We start from the raw sequence: 25712 nt of genomic DNA on the forward strand, positions 1-25712 counted from the left end.
CTTCGAGATAATACGGTAGCGGGGAGAGGGCGGGGCTGGTTCGGGCGCCGTGCCGGAGGCCCAATTGTCCTTTCCAAGCGCTTAGTACGGTGCTGTGCACGTAGTAAGCGCTCAATCGATGGGACCGAATGAACGGATGGAAGCAATGGGGGTGGGGGTTGTCACTTCGGGATAATACGGTAGCGGGGAGCGGGCGGTGTGACTTCGGGATAATACGGTAGCGGGGAGTGGGCGGGGCTGGTTCGGGGGCCGAATTGTTCTTTCCAAGCGCTTAGTACGGTGCTGTGCACGTAGTAAGCGCTCAATCGATAGGACCGAATAAACGGATGGAAAGCGGGGGGCTGTCACTTCGGGATAATACGGTAGCGGGGAGCTGGAGGAGCTGGATCGGGGGCCGTGCCGGGGGCCGAATTGTCCTCTCCAAGCGTTTAGTACAGTGCTGTGCACGTAGTAAGCGCTCAATCGATAGGAACGAATGAACGGATGGAAGCGATTGAGGGGGTTGTCACTTCGGGATAATACGGTAGCGGGGAGCGAGCGGAAGCGCTCAATCGATGGGACCGAATGAACGGGTGGAAGCGATTCAGGAGGGGGCTGTCACTTCGGGATAATACGGTAGCGGGGAGCGGGCGGGGCTGGTTCGGGGGCCGAATTGTTCTTTCCAAGCGCTTAGTACGGTGCTGTGCACGTAGTAAGCGCTCAATCGATAGGACCTAATGAACGGATGGAAGCGATTGAGGGTGGGGGTTGTCACTTCGGGATAATACGGTAGCGGGGAGCGGGCGGTGGGACTTCGGGATAATACGGTAGCGGGGAGAGGACGGGGCTATTTCGGGGGCCGTGCCGGGGGCCGAATTGTCCTTTCCAAGCGCTTAGTACAGTGCTGTGCACGTAGTAAGCTCTCAATCGATAGGACCGAATAAACGGGTGGAAAGCGGGGGGCTGTCACTTCGAGATAATACGGTAGCGGGGAGAGGGCGGGGCTGGTTCGGGGGCTGTGCCGGAGGCCGAATTGTCCTTTCCGAGCGCTTACTACAGTGCACTGCACTTAGTCAGTGCTCAATCGATACGACCGATTGAACGGATGGAAGTGATGGGGGGCGGGAGCTGTCGTTTCGGTATAATACGGTAGCGGGGAGTGGGCGGTGTGACTTCGAGATAATACGGTAGCGGTGAGAGGGAGGGGCTGGTTCGGGGGCCGAATTGTGCTTTCCAAGCGCTTAGTACGGTGCTGTGCACGTAGTAAGCGCTCAATCGATAGGAACGAATGAGCGGATGGAAGCGATTGAGGGGGTTGTCAATTAGGGATAATACGGTGGCGGAGAGCGGGAGGGGCTGGTTCGGGGGTCGTGCCGGAGGCCGAATTGTCCTCTCCAAGCGCTTAGTACGGTGCTGTGCACGTAGTAAGCGCTCAATCGATAGGACCGAATGAACGGATTGAAGCGATGGGGGTTGTCACTTCGGGATAATACGGTAGCGAGGAGAGGGAGGTGTGACTTAGGGATAATACGGTAGCGGGGAGAGAGCGGTGTGACTTCGAGATAATACGGTAGCGGGGAGAGGGCGGGGCTTGTTCGGGGGCCGTGCCGGAGGCCGAATTGTCCTTTCCAAGACCTTAGTACAGTGCTATGCACGTAGTAAGCGCTCAATCGATGGGACCGAATGAACGGATGGAAGCGATGGAGGGTGGGGGTTGTCACTTCGGGATAATACGGTAGCGGGGAGGGGGCGGGGCTGGATCGGGGGGGCGGTGCCGCGGGGGGCCGGCAGGGGGCGGCGCATGCGCGGTGGGCGCCGGCGGGGGGCGCGAGGCGCCGGCCGCGGCTGAGGAGAAGGAGACGAAGGCTGAGGAGAAGGAGACGAAGGCTGAGGAGAATTTGGCGGCCATGTCTCCGGGCAGCGCCATCCAGATCCCCCGGCGGCTTCCGCTGCTGCTGACCCAGGAGGGCGTGCTGCTGCCCGGCTCCACCATGCGCGCCAGCGTGGACTCGGCCCGCAACCTGCAGCTGGTGCGGAGCCGCCTGCTGACCGGCACCTCCCTGCGGAGCACCATCCTGGGCGTCGTGCCCGACGCCAGCGACCCCCACACCGACAACCAGGACCTGCCCCCTCTGCACAGGTCACACCCCCGGGCGCCAACGACCCCATCCATCCATCAATCAATCGATCAATCTACCAATCGATCTGGCTACCAATCAATCTGCGCATCAGGCAGAAACTCCTCACCCTGGGCTTCAAGGCTGTCCATCCCCTTGCCTCCTCCTACCTCACCTCCCTTCTCTCCTTCTCCAGCACAGCCCGCAACCTCCGCTCCTCCACCACTAATCTCCTCACCGTACCTCGCTCTCGCCTGTCCCGCCATCGACCCCCGGCCCACGTCATCCCCCGGGCCTGGAATGGCCTCCCTCTGCCCCTCCGCCAAGCTGGCTCTCTTCCTCCCTTCAAGGCCCCGCTGAGAGCTCACCTCCTCCAGGAGGCCTTCCCACACTGAGCCCCTTCCTTCCTCTCCCCCTCGTCCCCCTCTCCATCCCCCCATCTTACCTCCTTCCCTTCCCCACAGCACCTGTATATATGGTTGTACGTATTTATTACTCTATTTATTTTACTTGTACATTTCCATCCTATTTATTTTATTTTGTTGGTATGTTTGATTCTGTTCTCTGTCTCCCCCTTTTAGACTGTGAGCCCACTGTTGGGTAGGGACTGTCTCTATGTGTTGCCAATTTGTACTTCCCAAGCGCTTAGTACAGTGCTCTGCACATAGTAAGCGCTCAATAAATACGATTGATTGATTGATTGATTGATCAATCGATCGATCGTATTGACTGAGCGCCTCCTGCGTACTGAGCGCTTGGGAAGTACCCGCAGGGACGGTCCCTACCCGACAGCGGGCCCACCTGGGCCCGAGGGCACCTGTGCGCGTCTTTGTGTCCACTGATCACTCCGTTTGTACCTATTTATCCTATCCATTTTATTAGGTTTATCATCATCATCATCAATCGTATTTATTGAGCGCTTACTATGTGCACAGCACTGTACTAAGCGCTTGGGAAGTACAAGTTGGCAACATATGGAGACACTTATCGCTCCATTTGACTTGTACCTATTTATCCTATCCATTTTATTGGGTTTATCATCATCATCAATCGTATTTATTGAGCGCTTACTGTGTGCAGAGCACTGTACTAAGCGCTTGGGAAGTACAAGTTGGCAACATATGGAGACACTTATCACTCCATTTGACTTGTACCTATTTATCCTATCTATTTTATTGGGTTTATCATCATCATCAATCGTATTCATTGAGCGCTTTATTTTATTCTACAGTGCTCTGCACACAGTAAGCAGTCAATAAATACGATTGAATGAATGGCCTTCCCAGACTGAGCCCCCTCTATCAATCAATCATATTTATTGAGCGCTTACTATGTGCAGAGCACTGGACTGAGCGCTTGGGAAGTACAAGTTGGCAATGTATAGAGACAGTCCCTACCCAACAGTGGGCTCACAGTCTAAAAGGGGGAGACAGAGAACAAAACCAAACATACTAACAAAATAAAATAAATAGGATAGATATGTACAAGTAAAATAAATAAATAGAGTAATAAATATGTACAAACATATACGTATATACAGGTGCTGTGGGGAAGGGAAGGAGGTAAGATGGGGGGATGGAGAGGGGGACGAGGGGGAGAGGAAGGATCGATCGTATTTATTGAGCGCTTACTGCGTACTTAGCGCTTGGGAAGTACCCGCAGGGACGGCCCTACCCGACAGCGGGCTCACGTGGGCCCGAGGGCACCTGTGCGCGTCTTTGTGCCCACTGATCACTCCGTTTGTACCCATTTATCCTATCCATTTTATTAGGTTTATCATCATCATCATCAATCGTATTTATTGAGCGCTTACTGCGTGCAGAGCACTGGACTGAGCGCTTGGGAAGTACAAATTGGCAACAGAGACCCTACCCGACAGTGGGCTCACGGTCTAAAAGGGGGAGACAGAGAACAAAACCAAACATACTAACAAAATAAAATCAATAGAATAGATATTATCATCATCAATCGTATTGACTGAGCACTTACTATGTGCAGAGCACTGGACTGAGCGCTTGGGAAGTACAGATTGGCAACAAATAGAGACCCTACCCTACAGTGGGCTCACGGTCTAAAAGGGGGAGACAGAGAACAAAACCAAACATACTAACAAAATAAAATCAATAGAATAGATATTATCATCATCAATCGTATTGATTGAGCGCTTACTACGTGCAGAGCAGTGGACTGAGCGCTTGGGAAGTACAGATTGGCAACAAATAGAGACCCTACCCGACAGTGGGCTCACAGTCTAAAAGGGGGAGACAGAGAACAAAACCAAACATACTAACAAAATAAAATAAATAGGCTAGATATGTACAAGTAAAATAAATAAATAGAGTAATAAATATGTACAACATATATACGTATATACGGGTGCAGTGGGGAAGGGAAGGAGGTAAGATGGGGGGGATGGAGAGGGGGACGAGGGGGAGAGGAAGGATCGATCGTATTTATTGAGCGCTTACTGTGTACTGAGCGCTTGGGAAGTACCCGCAGGGACGGTCCCAACCCGACAGCGGGCCCACGTGGGCCCGAGGGCACCTGTACGCGTCTTTGTGCCCACTGATCACTCCGTTTGTACCTATTTATCCTATCCATTTTATTAGGTTTATCATCATCATCATCAATCGTATTTATTGAGCGCTTACTACGTGCAGAGCACTGGACTGAGCGCTTGGGAAGTACAGATTGGCAACAAATAGAGACCCTACCCGACAGTGGGCTCACAGTCTAAAAGGGGGAGACAGAGAACAAAACCAAACATACTAACAAAATAAAATAAATAGAATAGATATTATCATCATCAATCGTATTGATTGAGCGCTTACTACGTGCAGAGCACTGGACTGAGGGCTTGGGAAGTACAGATTGGCAACAAATAGAGACGGTCCCTAACCGACAGTGGGCTCACGGTCTAAAAGGGGGAGACAGAGAACAAAACCAAACATACTAACAAAATAAAATAAATAGGATAGATATGTACAAGTAAAATAAATAGAGTAATAAATATGTACAAACATATACGTATATACAGGTTCTGTGGGAAAGGGAAGGAGGTAAGATGGGGGGGATGGAGAGGGGGACGAAGGGGAGAGGAAGGATCGATCGTATTTATTGAGCGCTTACTGCGTACTGAGCGCTTGGGAAGTACCCGCAGAGACGGTCCCAACCCAACAGCGGGCTCACGTGGGCCCGAGGGCACCTGTACGCGTCTTTGTGCCCACTTATCACTCCGTTTGTACCTATTTATCCTATCCATTTTATTAGGTTTATCATCATCATCATCAATCGTATTTATTGAGCGCTTACTGCGTGCAGAGCACTGGACTGAGCGCTTGGGAAGTACAAATCGGCAACATATAGAGACACTTATCGCTCCGTTTGACTTGTACCTATTTATCCTATCCATTTTATTAGGTTTATCATCATCATCAATCGTATTTATTGAGCGCTTACTATGTGCAGAGCACTGTACTGAGCGCTTGGGAAGTACAAGTTGGCAACATATAGAGACACTTATCGCTCCGTTTGACTTGTACCTATTTATCCTATCCATTTTATTGGGTTTATCATCATCATCAGTCGTATTTATTGAGCGCTTACTGTGTGCAGAGCACTGTACTAAGCGCTTGGGAAGTACAAATTGGCAACATATAGAGACACTTATCGCTCCATTTGACTTGTACCTATTTATCCTATCCATTTTATTGGGTTTATCATCATCATCAATCGTATTTATTGAGCGCTTACTATGTGCAGAGCACTGTACTAAGCGCTTGGGAAGTACAAATTGGCAACATATAGAGACACTTATCGCTCCATTTGACTTGTACCTATTTATCCTATCCATTTTATTGGGTTTATCATCATCATCAATCGTATTTATTGAGCGCTTACTGTGTGCAGAGCACTGGACTAAGCGCTTGGGGAGTACAAATTGGCAACATATAGAGACACTTATCACTCCATTTGACTTGTACCTATTTGTCCTATCCTGTTTATTTGGTTTATATCTCCCCCGTACATATCTATTCTATTGATTTTATTTTGTTAGTATGTTCGGTTTTGTTCTCTGTCTCCCCCCTTTTAGACTGTGAGCCCACTGTTGGGTAGGGACTGTCTCTCTACGTTGCCAATTTGTACTTCCCAAGCGCTTAGTCCAGTGCTCTGCACATAGTAAGCGCTCAATAAATACGATTGATGACGATGTTGGGGAAGGACCGGCCCTATAGGTTAGGGCTTAGTAGTAATAATAATAATGATGGTATTTATTGACCGCTTACTGTGTGCAGAGCACTGTGCTCTGCACACAGTAAGCGGTCAATAAATATGATTGAATGAATGGCCTTCCCAGACTGAGCCCCCTCAATCAATCAATCATATTTATTGAGCGCTTACTATGTGCAGAGCACTGGACTGAGCGCTTGGGAAGTACAAATTGGCAACATAGAGAGACAGTCCCTACCCAACAGTGGGCTCACAGTCTAAAAGGGGGGGACAGAGAACAAAACCAAACATACTAACAAAATAAAATAAATAAGATAGATATGTACAAGTAAAATAAATAAATAGAGTAATAAATATGTACAAACATATACGTATATACAGGTGCTGTGGGGAAGGGAAGGAGGTAAGATGGGGGGGATGGAGAGGGGGACGAGGGGGAGAGGAAGGATCGATCGTATTTATTGAGCGCTTACTGTGTACTGAGCGCTTGGGAAGTACACGCAGCGACGGTCCCTACCCAACAGCGGGCTCACATGGGCCCGAGGGCACCTGTACGCGTCTTTGTGCACATTTATCACTCCATTTGACTTGTACCTATTTATCCTATCCATTTTATTGGGTTTATCATCATCATCAATCGTATTGAGCGCTTACTATGTGCAGAGCACTGGACTGAGCGCTTGGGAAGTACAAATTGGCAACAAATAGAGACCCTACCCGACAGTGGGCTCACAGTCTAAAAGGGGGAGACAGAGAACAAAACCAAACATACTAACAAAATAAAATAAATAGAATAGATATTATCATCATCAATCGTATTGATTGAGCACTTACTACGTGCAGAGCACTGGACTGAGCGCTTGGGAAGTACAAATTGGCAACATATGGAGACACATCACTCCATTTGACTTGTACCTATTTATCCTATCCATTTTATTGGGTTTATCTCCCCCGTACATATCTATTCTATTGGTACATATCTATTCTATTCTATTGAATGAATGGCCTTCCCAGACTGAGCCCCCTCAATCAATCAATCATATTTATTGAGCGCTTACTATGTGCAGAGCACTGGACTGAACGCTTGGGAAGTACTAATACGATTGAATGAATGGCCTTCCCAGACTGAGACCACTCCTTCCTCTCCCCCTCCTCCCCACAGCACCTGTATATCAATCAATCAATCAATCGTATTTATTGAGTGCTTACTATGTGCAGAGCACTGTACTAAGCGCTTGGGAAGTACAAGTTGGCAACATATAGAGACAGTCCCTACCCAACAGTGGGCTCCCAAGCGCTTAGTAATTAATAATAATAATAATGGTATTTATTAAGCGCTCAATAAATACGATTGAATGAATGGCCTTCCCAGACTAAGCCCACTCCTTCCACCCCCCCCCCCCCCGCCCCACAGCACCTGTATGTATGTTTGTACATATTTATCACTCTATTTATTTTACTTGTTCTACAGTGCTCTGCACACAGTAAGCACTCAATAAATACGATTGAATGAATGGCCTTCCCAGACTGAGCCCCCTCCTTCCTCTCCCTATCCCCCCTGCCTTACCTCTCCCACAGCACCCGTATATACGTATATATGTTTGTACATATCACGCTATTTATTTTACTTGTACATATTTATTCTACCCATTCTATTTGGTTTATACGTTTTGTCGTCCATCTCCCCCTTCGAGACTGTGAGCCTGGTGTTGGGTAAGGACCGGCCCCATATGTTGCTAACTTGGACTTCCCAAGTGCTTAGTAATAATAATAATAATAATGGTATTTATTAAGCGCTTACTGTGTGCAGAGCACTGTTGCTCTGCACACAGTAAGTGCTTAATAAATACGATTGAATGAATGGCCTTCCCAGACTGAGCCCACTCCTTCCTCTCCCCCTCCTCCCCACTGCACGTGTATATATGTTTGTACATATTTATCACTCTATTTATTTTACTTGTACCTATTCATTCTATCCATTTTATTTGGTTTATACATTTTGTTTTGTCATCCATCTCCCCCTTCGAGACTGTGAGCCCGCTGTTGGGTAAGGACCGGCCCTGTATGTTGCTAACTTGGACTTCCCAAGCGCTTAGTAATAATAACAATTATAATAATAATAATAGTATTTATTAAGCGCTTACTATGTGCAAAGCACTGTTCTACAGTGCTCTGCACACAGTAAGCGCTCCATAAATACGATTAAATGAATGGCCTTCCCAGACTGAGCCCACTCCTTCCACTCCCCCTCCTCCCCCTCCCCACAGCACCTGTATATATGTTTGTACGTATTTATTACTCTATTTATTTTACTTGTACATATTCATTCTATCCATTTTTGTGTTTTGAGATTTCAAAAGCAAGTACTTCTCTTAAAGTAGGTTCCAACAGTCAGAAAAGAGCAACTAATATCGTATATATGTAGTAAAATATAACAACATTTTAAAAAAATCTTCATGGTGACAAAATAGGTTTTACTGTATTGTGAGTGGGTATCAGAAAAACAGAAAATGAGGATCAAAAAGGTTTAGGAATCAGTGCCCTAATATCAATATGCAGTGTAGAACAAAATATTGCAGAAGGACAGCGTGATTCTCTTACTCAAATATTTTGACTATTTTTAGCTTTTTCCCTGGACATTTTAATAGTAAAATTATCTCTTTATTAGCCTTGATGCTTAGATATAATCAAGACTTTTGAACTAGGTAGTGCTCATTTTAACGGAAAATATTACATTCCTTCAGACATGAAGGTAATTGCCCCCTCCCAGCCCCACAGTACTTAGGTACAGATCTGTAACTTTATTTGTATTGATGTCTGTCACCCCTCTGCCCCCCCCATTGTAAGTTCATTATGGGCAGCGAGTGTCACTATTTTGTATTGTACTTTCCCAAGCGCTTAGTACAGTGCCATGCAAACAGTAAGCGCTCAATAAATGCAATTGACTGAATTAATGTTAAGCAAAGAGACACGCATTCATTTGCAGACAGCGCTTTGTCTCCCACAGAAATGTATAATTTTTTCTTAATTTCCCAGGCACTTCTAGAAAGGCAAAGGTTATAACTAAATTTGAGTTACACCACACATTGCAAAATGCTTTAGTACAAATGAACATTAGCCATTTTTTGCCTGCTTGTACATTGGTAGTAATTTCCTAGACACGGTTGCAACTACATGTAACAAGTGCCTAATTATGCCCCTTTTGAGGTAGTTGCAAATTCACATTAAACAGCAAAGGGAACACATTTCTTTAGGAAACTGCTCACCTTTGCCAGCACTGTAGAAACACTTTCGGTGTTCTAAAAACACCTGTGTTTTCAGACTTTCTCCATCCAAGTCATTGCTGCAAGTCCAAGAAAATTGTTTCTATATTAAGAAAAAAGAAGTAGCAAAAAATGCGAGGATGGATAAGGTCCTAGCTTATCATAAGCTGGCTAGACTACTGACTCAACCTTCTCTGGTCTTTGGCTTCTTCCCCCTCTCCAAACTCTGGGGTCAAAGGTCATGGGTTCTAATCCTGACTCTGCCATCTGTCAGCTGTGTGACCTTGGGCAAGACACATCCCTTCTCTGGGCCTCAGTTACCTCAACTGTAAAACGGGGATGGTGACTGTGAGCCCCACGTGGGACAGGGACTATGTCCAACCCGATTTGCTCGTATTCACCCCAGTGCTTAGTGCAGTGCCTGGCACATGGTAAGTGCTTAACAAATGCCACAATTATTATTATTATTATTGTTGCCATTGGACATGAGCATGATTTTGCGACCCCCCCCCCCGACCCCTTAGTTCATGCCCTCCTTCCTCCCTCCATCTCTCCCTCTTCAAATCCAGTAGATCATGGCTCTTTCTGTTCTCTGTCATCCTGAAATCCCACTTCCTCCAGGAGGTTTTCCCCAAATCATTTTTCTTCTAATTTGTCACCACTTGAAACACTCACAGCAACTCTCACCACACATTTGTACATATCAGTTTGTACGATGCTCTTCTATTTAATTTATCCACCTTTCCATTTGACTTTTCCTTCTATTCGTAAGTTATTTTTGGTCTATCACTCCTGTAAGCTTGAGAGATAGTGCCTTTTTCCTCTCTTGTTCTCTCCAAAGGACTTAGAACAGTGCTCTACATGCACTAAGTGTTCAGTAAATGCTATTGATTTCCATGCAGTATAATGATGTTTTTAAATTGAAGTCATTCGCAAAATTTTTCAAACTCTTTAAATAGCATTGTGAACACACAAGTTTAAGGGCACTCTCTGAATTTACTCGTCTTTGCAGAGAATCACCATCTCAAAATGTCGCTTACTGTTGGTGGTGTCCCTCCAAACTTCCCAGTGTTCTCTCAGAAAATAATGAGAAGCAAGATGTATTCTAGCAGCTTTGTTAACGATTTCAGATGGAAAACGATCCACCGAAAACCTACAGTTTTTCTGATTAGGAGGAAAAGCAAAATATAAATCCTAAGTATTTTTTCCTTTTACCTGGAACATCCGCCTTTACAGATATGGTTAAAGCAGTTTACTTCTCCCTCCTGAAAACTCCTGCAAACTTCCCCGTATATTAAGTATTCCAGCCCCAAGGACCCATCTCAAGAGTTTTAAACATGTCCTACCTCAATCCACCTTCAGTTCTAGTTTGTGAATGCTTTACTTCAGGAATCCTATTCCTTGACTGTTGGAGTTTCCTGTTATATACATGACAGTATGCACGCGTAGTAGTGTGTAAACACGTTAATCATGATCTGAACCAAATTAGTGATTTGCTCAATCTGTCCATTTACTTAATGGCTCCTGTTCTGGGTAGGGGCTAGCCATCCCTTTAGGGTCTAGGTGACAGCTTGTACAAAGTCACTTTTGTTCAGGCAGGTTGGAGTTTATTGATCATCGTCACCATAGTCACTTGCGAATGACATATGCTGTACTCTGTCTATCGCAAAGATCTATGACTAGTTTATGGATAATAAAAATTGTGGCATTAGGAGTTTGCTGTGTGTCAAGCACTGTGCTTTAACACTGGGATCGATACAAGAGAATCCAGGTCATTCGCAGTCTCTGTCACACGTAGTGATTACAGTTTGAGGAGGCAGAAGAATAGGTATGTAATCCCAATATAGCTGAGAAGACTGAGGCACAAAGGATGTAAGTGACTTGCCCAAGGTCACACAGCAGGCAACAGGTGGAGCCTGGATTAAGGACCACGTCCCCTGACTCTCAGGCCTGTGAAATTTCTGTGAAACCGTGCTGCTTCCTTTCCATTTTCAAATAAGGGTAGTTCATAAACTCCTTTTCTATTTTAATCAGTCAGTCGTATATGTTGAGTGCTTACTCTGTGTGGAACACTATCCTAAGCATTTGGAGGAGTACAGTATAGCAGTGGACATGGGACTGGTCTGTGTCCAATGCGATTAACTTGTATCTACCCTGCATTCGATACAGTGCTTGGCACATAGTAAAGCACTTAACAAATTCCGTAAAAAGAACCAAAAAACAGTTGGTAGACTCATTCCGTACCCAGAAGTAGCTTGCAGTTTAGAGGGGTAAACAGACATTAAAATCAATTACAGGTTTTTTTTTATGATGTTTGTTAAAGCACTTTCTCTGTGCCAGACACTGTATTAAGCGCTGGGGTAGGCACAAGCAAGGCTCTCACATTCTTAATCCCCATTTATACAGATGAGGTAATTGAGGCACAGAGAAGTGAAGTAACTTGACCAAGGTCACACAGTCGGGCTGGAATTGGAATCTAGGTCTTTCTGACGCCCAGCCCCTTGCGCTACCCACTAGGCTACTGGGATATGTATTATAAGTGCTTTGGGTTGAGGTGGGATTGAATAAAGGGTACAAATCCAAGTGCAAAGGTAACTCAGAAGGGCAAGGGAGTGGGAGAAATGAGGGCTTAGTTGGAGAAGTCCTCTTGAAGCAGATGCACTTTTAAACGAAGGATCTGAATTTGTACACATCTTAAATCTGTAACTATTTCCAGTTTAGGCTGGCCTGAGTCAGAATCCCACTGGAGGTTGTTCTCTAGGCCTATACTGAAGAAGCGTTCCTCAAACAGACTGTAGAGATTTCCTGGAGGTTTACTAAGTACCCCTGAGGCCTAAAGGAAACCCAAACAGTAATCAATCAACCAGCCAGTACTATTTATTTTAGTGCCTGAGTGCAGAACATGGTACTGAGTGATTGAGAGAGTACAATAGTTAGCAGACACATTCTCTAGCCTCATGTAATAGCAGCACAGTGTATCGAACCAAAGAAGATTGCAGAAGAACCAAAGAAAATGAAACCAAAGAGTTATATAATCTGTAGTGTTCCCTCCCCTCCCCTTGTGTCATGTAATCTCGTTAGGGAGAAGGAGCAGGGAAGAGGATAAGAGAATAATGATAATACAATAGTGGGATTTACTGTGTGCAAAGCACTGTTCTAAGCGCTGGGGAGGTTACAAGGTGATCAGGTTGTCCCATGGGGGGCTCACAGTCTTAGTCCCCATTTAACAGATGAGGTATCTGAAGCCCAGAGAAGTTAAGTGACTTGCCCAAAGTCACCCAGCTGACAATTGGCAGAGCTGGGATTTGAACTCATGACCTCTGACTCCAAAGCCCGGGCTCTTTCCACTGAGACAAGGGAGGCAGCAGAAGGTAGCCCCCTGGGGGGGCTGTCAACACTGGGCACTTGCACCAGGATTTGCCCCCTTAATCACCCCAACCACAGCACTCACGTACATATTTGTAATTTATATTAATGCCTGACTTCCCCTCTAGACTGTAAGCTCTTTGTGGGCAGGAAACTTATCTAGCAATTCTGCTATATCGTATTCTCCCAAGCACTTAGTACGCTGCTCTGCACACAGTAAGGCGCTCAATAAATCCGATTGTTGGATTGATTGATAGGCGGTACATGCATGGGGACCTCACCAGATGTGGCAGACGGTTACCAGCCCTAGAAGGCCATAGATCTGGTCCCCCTGTTTGGGGTCCAGAGGCGCCCTGGACAACCCTGGGGCTCAGGCCCATGCCCCTTTTTGCTAACCTTCTCACTATACCTTGAACTTGTCCATCTCATCTTCAACTTCTCGCCCATATCCTGCCTTTGGCCTGGAACGCCCTCCCTCTTCATATCTGACAGACATTTACTCTCCCCACCTTCAAATCCTTATTGCAGGCACATCTCTTCCAAAAGGCCTTCCCTGGCTACACCCCCCTTTCTTCTTCTTCTTCCACTCCCTTCTGCGTCACCCTGACTGGCTTATTCCCCCCTCCCAGCCCCACAGCTTTTATATACATATCTGTAATTTATTTATATTAATGTCTATCTCTCCCTCTAGACTGGAAGCTCATTGTGGGCAGGAATTGTGTCTGTTTATTCTTGTACTCTCCCAAGTGCTTAGTACAGTGCTGTGCACACGGTAAGCACTCAATAAATACAGTTGAATGAATGAATTGGACTGTGAGCCCACTGTTGGGTAGGGACTGTCTCTATATGTTGCCAATTTGTACTTCCCAAGCGCTCAGTACAGTGCTCTGCACATAGTAAGCGCTCAATAAATATGATTGATGGTGATGATGACTGGAGAATCCTTGCCCAGATCTATCCAGAAAGGGAGTTTTCCACTTATTGTGACAGCTAGAAAGTGGGGCAGTCCCTCTCACCCTGGCTACCCCCTTGCTCTTGTGCTGTTTTTCACCCAGTCCCTGTCCCTCTTCCCACAGGCTGTCTGTCTGTCTTGGAGTTATAGACTAGAAAATCCTGACACTTGAAGAATTGTATTCAGGTTTTTGTTTTGCTGAACAAGAATTGGTTTAGCGTGTACTTTCAATTAAGCATAATTTCATGTTAAATATCTGAGAACTTTAAGGCATATCATCATTTAAAAAAATATGAAAGAGTAATGTTTATATAACTTGAGATATAGGTCTTACACACAATATTGGTGTACTTAAGGGATCAGATTTGGAGTTTGAATTTGCAAGGGACAAGCACAGTTGATTGACACTGCTGCCCTGCCTTCTGTTTGGTCCTAGGCAGTTGTAGTGGCATTTGGTAGAGAGGTGAAGGATAAGGATGCCGTATATGGGGTCTTGACCTTGCCCTTCCAAAAGCCGACTGATGAGAACTAGGTATTGGAGTAACAATCCAGTGGCAATTTTCACTTCCCAAAACATTCTCGATGGTGTTCGATTCCTCTTATGTTGTCACCGTGCATTTTCTCGCTGAAATAAATTAGCCAGGTAGGATGACTTGGCATCGGGGAGAGGTTTTGTGTTGTTCCTGTGATTATCATTTGCCAGTAACACCAGCCTTTGGAATGTTTTTCAGGATTGGGACGGCCGCATTGGCCATTCAGGTAGTGGGTAGTAACTGGCCCAAGCCCCACTATACCTTGCTGATCACAGGCCTCTGCCGTTTCCGAATTGTGCAAGTGCTGAAGGAGAAGCCCTACCCCATTGCCGAAGTTGAGCAGTTGGATCGGCTCGAGGAATTTCCCAACACGTTGAAGTCTAGAGAGGAGCTGGGAGAACTGTCCGAACAGTTTTACAAGTATGCAGTACAGGTGAGTGGCTTTAGTCTTTTACTTCAAGTCTTTTTTTCTTCCATCAGCCTCTCTGCCACCCTAGACGGTGGCCAGTCTGTTATTCGATGGAGTTTCAAGATGGCCTGAATTAAATTGGCTCGAAGAGAGATCACGGGTTCAGTTGTGTTCTATTCTCAGCCTCTTATGTTCTCATATTCAAAGGTTATCCAGCATGGACTAAAGGAGATACGATTTGATAAGGTAGAGGGGTTTGTGTTCATGTGAATTTTGAGGCCAGTGGTAAAGCGTTTTTGCTGTGGTGCTGTAAGGGATGGGTAGCCATTGGAAGTTTTTGAGTAGTGGAGAGACATGTACAAGGTGACATTTCAGCGAGATGATCTGGGCAGCAACATGTAGCCGTGAATGAAGTGGTTGATGTTGGAGGGTTAGGAGACCAGTGAGGAGGCTAATAAAGGAGTCTAACCAGGGGATGATGAGACCTAGAGCCATTGTTGGCTGTATGGGTGGAGAGGAAAGGGTGGATCTGGGAAAGAACCTTGGGGAAAAACCGACAGGATTTAACAGTTGACTGAATGGGAGAGTTGAAAAACACAGAGGAGGTGAGGATGATTTCATGGTCCTGGAACAGAGAGAGGGTGATTTAATCAATCAGTCTCATTTATTGATCATTTACTGTGTTCATTCAATCATATTTATTCAGCACTTGTGTGCAGAGCACTGTACTAAGCGCTTGGGAGTGTACAGTGTAACAATAAACAGAGACATTCTCTGCCCACAACAAGCTTGCAGTCTAGAAGTGGGGGCAGACATTAATATATATAACTAAATTACAGTGACTTGCTCAAGGTCGCCCAGCAGACAAGTGGTAGAGCCGGAATTAGAACCAAGTTCCTTCTTACTCCCAGACCCAGACTATCCCAGACTGGATAGTGCTCTATCCAGTAGGCCACACTGCTTCTCTTCTTGACATTTTAAATTGCATTATTATATTGCTAACTCAAATTCAGCAGTTGGTCAACTGTGACCACCAGGTCTTTTAGCAGTAGTTGTTTCCTCCAGCCAAAGCATCTCAGCAAAGTACCTTAGCAACCCTTGTAACAGAAACTTCCACAACAGAAGATTATTGAACTTCTCATATTCGTTCCAGTTTCTTATATTTTAGTTTTATCCATCCATATCAATGAGGAAAAAAAAATCAAGTCAGACACAGGGCATTTCATCATTTATCTACCCCAGTGATGTGTTTGACAGATGATTCATCCACTTGGTTAAAAAGCGTGGAGGAGAGAAACCGTTTTTTGTCATTATTGTGTAAGCAAAACCCATACCGAGAATATTCACTTTTACTATATTTGGAGAGCATTCCCAAGTCAAGGGATACCCCAGTTCAAAATGCGCGTTAGAATGTTTTACTGGGGCTGTTGTTTTGTTTTTAAGAGCATTAAAGCTGAACAAGAATACTGTTGTTGAAAAGTTTGCCGAGGTTAGTGTTGTTAAATATTTTGATAAAAAAGAATACTGAGATACGTGATTTTATGTATGCCGAGAGTATAATCAGCAGCATTCTTGAGCCTTTTTTTTTTGAGCTAAATCTCAATCAAAATCACTAAAGACCTTTGAATTCCTCTCATCCGTGTCTTTCCTTGGCACAGAATCCCTGCAAATAACTTGAGCCAGAAGTCATTTGTTAGCGCATTGTCATCACGGGCCAATATTTATTGAGTGCCCCTTACTGGATATGGAGGAATCCAAAAGCTTTTGAACCTACAGAAGTTGTCCCTCCTTTCCCTTTAGTTGTTTGCAGTTGTTAAGATTGGACACACAACCCCGAGTTGAAGAGCTCAGGCAACCGCAACTCATCAGAAAATCAAAGCATGGTAGAGCTCGAAGGGACCAGGAGAGATCGTCGATCTCATTTACCTCCCTTCTTTCAAGCTCAACAGTACCTAAATGAGCCTCAAAAGATCAGTCAATGCATCAATCACCGGTATTTGTTGAGTGCTCACTGTGTGCAGAGAAGCTTAAAAAATCTCCAGAAAAGAATCTCAGCCACCTCCAGTGAAGGCATTATAGTAGCAAATGTTCCCTTTGTCCGCTGCCCGAATATAATGCTGCTTTTTGGCTTTCCCCACAGTGTGAACTGTGGAAGGTCATGGTCCTTTTGAGTTCTGCAGTGGTGAGTTGGGACTAAATGGAATAGAGCTTTCTGTTTAGTTGGAGTGTAATTATCACCCGCTCTTCTCCTTCCCCACTGCGGACCCCTCGGTTCTCCATGAATTAGAAATCGAGGGAAGACTGAAGCAGTGTGGCCTTGTGGAGTGAGCGCGGGCCTGGGAATCAGAGGACCTGCATTCGTTCTTTCAGTCGTATTTATTGAGCATTTACTGTGTGCAGAGCACTGACTAAGCTCTTGGGAAAGTATAATACAACAATAAACAGTGTCATTCCCTGCCCACACTGAGCTTACAGTCTAGAGCGGGGGAGGCAGACATCAATTCAAATAAATAAAATTACAGATATGTGCATAAGTGCTGTAGGGATGGGAGGAACACTTACAACAGTGCTTGACACATAATAATTGTGAAAATAATGGTACCTGTTAAGTGCTATGGGCCAAGCACTGTTCTAAGCACTGGGGTAGACACAAGTCAGTCTGGTTGGACACAGTCCCTGTCCCACATGGGGTTCATATTCTTAATTCCCGTTTTACATATGAGGTAACTGAGGCCCAGAGAAGTTCAGAGACTTGCCCAGGGTCGCACAGCAGATATGTGGTGAAGCTGTGATTAGAACCCAGGTCCTTATGACTCCCAGGCCCAAGCTCTATCCACTGAGCCACACTGCTTCACATGGTAAGCACTTCACAAATACCTTTTAAAAAAAAAAAAGGCCCATTTCCTGGCCACATAATTATTCCAAACAGGTGGAATCAATCAATCAATCGTATTTATTGAGCGCTTACTGTGTGCAGAGCACTGTACTAAGCACTTGGGAAGTACAAGTTGGCAACATATAGAGACAGTCCCTACCCAACAGTGGGCTCACAGTCTAGAAGGGGGAGACAGAGAACAAAACCAAACATAGTAACAAAATAAAATAAATAGAATAGATATGTACAAGTAAAATAATAAATACAGGAGGTAAGGAGGGGGAAAGGAAGGAGTGGGCTCAGTCTGGAAATGGTAGTGTTCCCCTAAATATGACCATTTCTAGCAACATTGCTTTTTTGTACCAGTGGCACAGGTACATTTGACTTTCTAACACATGTGTAGCCTTTTATGTATATATAGCAAACGCATGTTATCTATATGCTAGAGTAGGGGTTGGCCACCTATGGCTTGTGAGATGTATGCGATACTTCTTGGAACCAAATGTGCCACAGCACATCCCAAACCCACACCAAAGAAAGAGTTGCCTCACCCCACTCCCTCCCAGGGCTCTGGTGGCCCTCGTTTTTCTTGCCTCAACCAGCTCCAGCCCTCTACTTGGGCATTACATCCCCCTCCCTCTCAGGCCCATATGGACTTTTGGACTCCACAAGGGATCCTGGGATCATGCAAAGACTAGAGAAGCAGTGTGGCTCAGTGAAAAGAGCACGGGCTTGGGAGTCAGAGGTCGTGGGTTCTAATCCTGGCGGCTCCGCCACTTGTCAGCTGTGTGACTTCGGGCAAGACACTTAACTTCTCTGTGCCTGTTACCTCATCTGTAAAATGAGGATTAAGACTGTGATCCCCATGTGGGACGACCTGATTACCTTGTATCCCCCCAGCACTTACAACAGTGCTTGGCACATATTAAGCACTTAACAAATGCCACCATTATTATTATTATTACTAGAAGTCTGCTAGAGGCATGTATGCCAGACCACTGTTCTGGCTACTAGCCCTGTTTTTTTATGGTATTTATTAAGCACTTAGTACTAGCCCAGTTTTTTATGCTGTTAAGCACTTACTATGTGGCAGGCATTATACTAAGTGGTGAGGTAGATTCAAGATAATCGGATTGGACACAGTCCACGTCCCACTTGGGGCTTACAGTCTTAATCCCTATTTTACAAATGAGGCAACCGAGGCACACAGAAGTGAAGTGACTTGTCCAAGATCACACAAAAGACGTGGTGGAGCTAGGATTAGAACCCAGGTTATCTGATTCCTAGGCCAGTGCTCTTTCCACCAGGCCAAGCTGTTGCCTCCTTGGGGTGATCGCAGCTCGGAAAGTGGTAGAGGAGTAAGTTTATTTTACCAGCAGTTTTGAGGGCAAAGCCACCTCTGGACGCAGCACTCTCCCCACAGCCTCGGGCTGCGGCTGGATTGGGAAAGCTGGATCTGGTTTACTCCTGGAAAAGCACCCACTGCTTGTTCGCAGGACAGAGAGTCTCCCTTCCTCCTCACGTCACCAACGCCCCCCACCACTAACAACAACAACTCACTTCCAGAGCACTTAATTCAGTGCTCTGCTCAGAGTAAGCCATCAATAAGTTCTGTTGCCTCATTGAATTTCCATCTAGATATAATTTGGACTGAGGCTAAAAACGAGAAGAAAAGCATTTCACGAGGAAGGAAACACACACATTTGGGGCTTGTTCGATCGCAAGATATCTGGGCTGTTCATTCATTCAGTCGTATTTATTGAGCGCTCACTGTGTGCAGAGCACTGTACTAAGCGCTTGGGAAGTGCAAGTTGGCTGTTGCATGAAGCGCCTTTGGGGTGCAGTGTGATGTAACGAGCAGCAATGTGGCCTAGGTAAAAGAGCTCAGCCCTGGGAGGTCAGAAGACATGGGTTGGAGTCCCAGTCTTTATGCTTGCCTGCAGCACTTCCTTGGACAAGTCACTTAACTTCGGTGCCTGTTTCCTCACCGATAAAATTCATTCAGTTGTATTTGTTGAGTGCTTACTGTGTGCAGAGCACTGTACTAAGCACGTTCGGCATTAGAGACAATCCCTACCGAACAACGGGCTCATAGTCTAGAAGGGGGGAGACAGAGTAGAAAGGCATCAATAGCATCATTATAAATAAATAGAATTATAGATTTGTACACATCATAAAAAAATAAATAGAGCAATAAATATGTACATATATATATAAGTGCTGTGGGGTGGGGAGGGAGGGAGTTGGGGCGGTGGGGAGGAGGAGCAGAGGAAAAGGGGGGCTCAGTCTGGGAAGGCGTCCTGGAGGAGCTGAGCTTTCGGTAGGGCTTTGAAGGGGTGGAGTGTGCTAGTTTGGGGGATGTGAGGATGGAGGTCATTCCACGCTAGGGTGGGTTAGGATGTGGGACTGGGGTCGACGGCGGGAAAGGCGAGAACGAGGCACAGTGAGGAGGTTAGCAGCAGAGGAGTGGAGTTTGCAGGCTGGGCTGTAGAAGGAGAGAAGGGAGGTGAGGTAGGAGGGGGTCAGGTGATGGAGAGCTTCAATACTGGTTCTGTATTTAGAATGAGAACCCCATGTGAGACCGGGACTGTCTGAGCTGATTATCTTGGATCTGCTCCAGTGCTTAGTATGGTTCTTGGCACAAACGTACAATGTGTAAGCACTATACTGTACTGGCACATAGCAAGTATTTAGCAAACACCGCAATTATTTTTATTTTATTTTTACCACGTTGCAGCACAGTTCAGTATGACTCTTCTGAACCAAAAAATGGCAGGCCCCTGGACTCGTGTTTTCAAGTGAGACTTTTCAAATGCCTAATGCCTACTGGTGCAAGGAGTAGAAGGGCCTGGGTTCTAACCCGGCTCTGCCACAAGTCTCCTGTGTGACCATGGGCAAGTCACTTAACTTCTCTGGGCCTGAGTTACCTCACCTGTAAGATGGGGATTAAGAGCATGGGCCCCATGTGGGACAGAGACTCTGCCCAACCTGATTAACTTTTATCTACCCCAGCGCTTAGAGCCATGCTTGGCACATTGTAGTCAATCAATCAATCAATCAATTGAATATATTGAGCGCTTACTGTGTGCAGAGCACTGTACTAAGTGCTTGGGGAATACAAGTTGGCAACATATAGAGACAGTCCCTACCCAACATTGGGCTCACAGTCTAAAAGGGGGAGGCACTTGTAAGTGCTTAACAAGTACCATAATTATCATTATTATTGTTATTATTATTGTTAATGTCCTAGTGGTTAAATATGACTCCTCTCCAATTAAAGAGCAGTCCTGTTTGGCTCGGAGGAATTGGATGTAATATGAGGGCAAGGGGTGGCATAAATGTGGATCAAGCCATGTATCTCTCAGTGCTGTATTTAACATTACAGATCATTTAACATTAAAGGCAACCACCTCATCTGGGCCATGGCACAGCAGGGTGGCACCAGCCATAGGCAGTGGTTACCTTGGCCCCTAATGGATGCTGCCCCCCTACCTGCCTGCCTTCTCTCTTGTTGCCCCCCCGACCTCCAGCAGGAACATGAATGGAGGGGAGAGAGGGAGAGCGAGGGAGGGAGGCAGGCACGCAGCACAAACCACTAGCACTGTAATCATTTCCTTTTTGCAGATCCTCTCTCCTCAAGTCTTAGCACCAAGGCTCTTTGGTCATTCTCAGCCCAATTCTCCAAGGATTTATTTATTTACGTATTAATTTTAAAGATACTTGTTAAGTGCTTACTATGTGCCAGGCACTGTACTAAGTGCTAGGGTAGATACAAGATAATCAGGACAGACACAGTCCATGTCCCACATGGGGCTCATAACTTTAATCCCCACTTTACAGATTACATAATTGAGGCATAGAGAAGTTAAGTGATTTGCCCAAAGTTGCAGAGCAGATGAGAGGTGAAATCAGGATTAGAACACAGGTCCTCTGGGTTGTTAATAATAATAATGCTATTTAATAAGTTTTAGTTCGTGCTAAATGCTGGGATAGATCCAAGATAGGTTAGACACAGCCCTGTCCCACCCTATGGTTCACAGTCTTGAAATAAGGACAGCAGGTATTTTATCCCTGCTTTACAGGTGAGGAAACTGAGGCACAGAGCGGTTAAGTGTCTTGCCCAAGTGGAGACAAGCAAGTGGAGGAGCCAGGACTACAATCTGTTGACTCTGTCCCTTGCTGTTCGTACTAACAACATGCTCGGAAATAACAGTTTATTCCTGACCACCTCTCTTGTGTTAATCTCCCTTGACTACTTCTTCATTCTGGATTAGTAGTTCCACTCCTTGATTCCCTCTGTTCTTCTCCCATTCTCAACTCGGAACTTTCTTCCATGTCCTCGCGCGTGCCTCAAATAACCTTCTGTCACTACCTAATCTCTCCTTTGTCTCCTTTTTTTAAAAATAATACTCAAATCGCATGCTCTCCTGGACTTCTACCAAACGTAGAGCAGGTTGGGGATGTCAGGCTCACCCAAGTTTTGGTATCAGCTGCTTGGAACACCCTGTTGAGCTAATATCAAATGTATGAAATTCAAAACCACTTAAATCTCGGGAATAGTAGATATAGATCTAATATGTCTTGTTGGGCCGTAAGCACTCCTAGGCCAAAATTTTCATCTTGGTGTAATCTCTTCCGTGGTTAGCACATAGTAAACTATCAAATATCAAAAGATCCCTTTGCTGACTCTTAAATTCTTGCGATGTGGCTGTTGAGAAAATTGGCTCTCCAGTAGGGACTGTCTCTATATGTTGCCAATTTGTACTTCCCAAGCGCTTAGTACAGTGCTCTGCACATAGTAAGCCCTCAATAAATACGATTGATTGATTGATTGATTGTCAGAGTGATATGTTGTGATTTTTAAAAAGGCACGATCTTTCTATTTTATCTCTAGTGTGATGTTAAACTGTGAAAATGAATCCTGGTACAGATAAGAGAACGTAAAGCGTGAAGTCATTCTTGAGTTTAAAGTAGCATTTGAGCCATGTTAGGCTGATATTGAATATTGCTTTTTCTTTTAGGAGAATCTATAGCCCAGTATTCCCTAGTTTGTGAGGGATTTTTTTTTAATATGGCATTTGCTAGGTGCTTACTTTGTTTCAGGCCCTTTACTAAGCATGAGGGTAGTTACAAGCTAATCAGGTTAGACACAGTCTCTGTCCGACGTGGGGCTCACACTATTAATTCCCACGGTACAGATGAGGTTCCTGAGGCACAGTAAAGTGACATAAAATCACAGAGCAGACAGTTAACAGAGCTGGGATTAGAACTCAGATCCTTCTGAATCCCAGGCTTGTGCTATATCCCCTGGGCCAAGCTACTTCTAGTTGTGGGAGAAGAATGTTTGATTCTGTTACTTGCCTATAAAAGAATGTCGTGTTTCCATTTGCTAAATTATATCAAAATTAGTTTAGTCATTGAACTCCAGCCTTGTTCTTTTTTGTGAGTTCTGCTTGTGTTCAAGATTGTTGTTGGATGGATGGGAAGTATGTCCGAAGTCTGTCGGAAACTAAAAACAGTCTTCCGTATATTCCACTGCCTCAGTGAAATGTTAACCAAGTGGTTTTTAACTAAGGTATTGATTTGGGGGTGGGGGGGTTAAACTATATATTTTGTGGGGAGGGAGTTATGGGATTTTTTTTAATTAGGTAAAAATTGGTCTTAAAAAATTGGAGTTTGGCTTTGAGTCACCAAGAATGTCTAAAGGGTAAATGTTTGTTCATTAATATTACTTCTTTTTGGTGTACACAAATGGCTGAACAAATATTCGTAATCAGAACTGCCTGTTGGCATACATAGCAATATTAAGACAATGTTACTTAATTAGAAGGTCAGACTCCAGTGTCAGCCTCCACTTTGACAATTTCCAAATTTTGGTTTAGAGGTGAGGGTTCTCAAGTGGAGCTTAAGAAATGATGACAGAGGAAATAAGCAAAACTGGGCACTGGTGTTTGTTATCCGAGGAAATGCCAGCATTTTTAAGAAAGCAAAGAAGGAAATTACCCAATAAAAAATTGAGCTTAAAAATGACCCGACTTGCACATTGCAGCATACACATTGCTTCAGTTATTGAGAAATTGACTGTTCACCCAACAATTGTATTAAAGTAGTGTAATTTATGTCTAGTATTGGCTTTGTGGCTTGCAAATTTGGGTGGTTTGTAAATCGGTGTCATTGAGCATTTTAAGAAAAGCTTAAATTTTTTCAGAAATTAAAATTTGAGGTTCTCTGGATAGTTGGAAAACAATTTCAACCCACACGTCTGTCCCAGAATTATTTCTATATGATTTCAGAATTCATGGGTTTTTTTTAAAAAGGGATCAAGAGCCATCATTTTGAAATGTCTAAGAAATGATCCAGCATGGTTAAATTTAGGTGATCTTATTTGTTCCGCTTTCTGACTTGACATGTTTGCATCTCAAAGAGAAGTTTGTCGTATTCTCTTTGGGAACAACTGGAACAATAAAAGTGCCTTGAATGCCAATATGAAAGGGAATTTTGAGTAAATATAAATGGTTCTTATGATTCAATATTTGGGTACTGTGATAACGTTTAAACAGTACATCCTTAAATGCAGTCAGTTGTAGGACCTTCAACACAATTGGTTCCGTAAAACTGTGTTTTAAATCAAAGTTGTAAATTGGAATTGGAATTCATTTTCTCATTAGGAACAGGGTTATAAATGACCTTAAGCTCATTGTGGGCAGGGACCGTGTCTGCCAGTTCTCTTGTATCGTACTTCCAAATGCTTAGTCCTGTGCTCTGCACTTAGTAAGTGCTCAATAAATGCCATTGATGATGATGATGATGATAAATGGGGAATGGCTTTGTGAACCAGGGTTGGATGCCCTATTTTTACTGACATTATCCAGACTTGTTTACTCATTTATTCATAAATAATGTAATCAATCAATTAATCAGTAGCATTTTTTGAACATTTACTGCGTGCAGAACCCTGTACTAAGTGCATGGGAAAGTACAGTTCAGTAGAGTTGGTGGACATGATCCCTGCCCACAAGGAGCTTACAGTCTAGAGGGGGAGACAGACTTTAAGAATAAATTGCAGGTAGAAGAAGTGGGATATGTATATAAGTACTGGGCGTCTGGGGCTTCCACACTTACCTCATTTTACAGGTGTGGTACCCAGAGAGGTGAAGTGACTTGCCCAAGGCCACACAGCAGACAGGTGGTGGAGCCAGGAGTGGAACCCCTGACCTTCTCACTCCCAGGCCTGTGCTGTATCCACTGTGCCATGCTGCTTCTCATTGAGAAGCATTAGGGCAGCCAAGTGTGGGGACTGGGTTGTTCTGATTTTCCCAAGACCACAGGCAATGCAGAGGGGAGGGAGAAAAGGTAGGGAATTGAGGGAAGACCATTTAAAGGAGATAAAGCTATGATTTCAGTTGGGTTTTGAAGAAGGGGAGAGTGGTAGAATATGAAGGTGAAGGGAGTTACCTCCTTCCCTTCCCCACAGCACCTGTATATATGTATATATGTTTGTACATATTTATTACTCTATTTATTTATTTATTTATTTATTTTACTTGTACATATCTATTCTATTTATTTTATTTTGTTAGTATGTTTGGTTTTGTCTCCCCCTTTTAGACTGTGAGCCCACTGTTGGGTAGGGACTGTCTCTGTATGCTACCAGTTTGTACTTCCCAAGCGCTTAGTACAGTGCTCTGCACGCAGTAAGTGCTCGATAAATACGATTGATGATGATGATGATGATGATGAGTTGCGGGAGGATTGTGGGCAAGAGGTTTCTGGCAAGGCAGAAAAGAGCAAAGTACAGTAAGTAGGTCGGTGTTAGAGGAGAAAAGTGTGCAGACCATACGGCAGTAGATCATCAAGGCAAGGGACGAGGGGAAAAGCTGATTGAATGCCTTAACGCCGAAGCTAAGCAGTTTCTTTGTGAGCTGGAGGTGGATAAGCAACCACTGGAGGTTTCTGAGGAGAGGAGAGTTGTGAACTGAAAGGTTTTT

At 44.8% G+C, this 25712-nt stretch overlaps 1 protein-coding gene across 1 annotated transcript in view; it reads left to right on the top strand.

Annotated features, from left to right (window-relative positions):
- The first annotated feature begins 1823 nt into the window (after positions 1–1823).
- The window catches only part of LONP2 (lon peptidase 2, peroxisomal), a 133808-nt gene continuing 109919 nt past the window's right edge, over positions 1824–25712 (top strand). Inside the window, exons 1-2 of the mRNA XM_038754902.1 lie at positions 1824–2119; positions 14639–14873. Coding sequence (XP_038610830.1) covers positions 1887–2119; positions 14639–14873 — 468 coding nt within the window. The 5' untranslated portion in view covers positions 1824–1886. The remainder of the gene's footprint in view (positions 2120–14638; positions 14874–25712) is intronic.

This window comes from Tachyglossus aculeatus, chromosome 11 (genome assembly GCF_015852505.1).
Source record: "Tachyglossus aculeatus isolate mTacAcu1 chromosome 11, mTacAcu1.pri, whole genome shotgun sequence".
Taxonomy (NCBI): domain Eukaryota; kingdom Metazoa; phylum Chordata; class Mammalia; order Monotremata; family Tachyglossidae; genus Tachyglossus; species Tachyglossus aculeatus.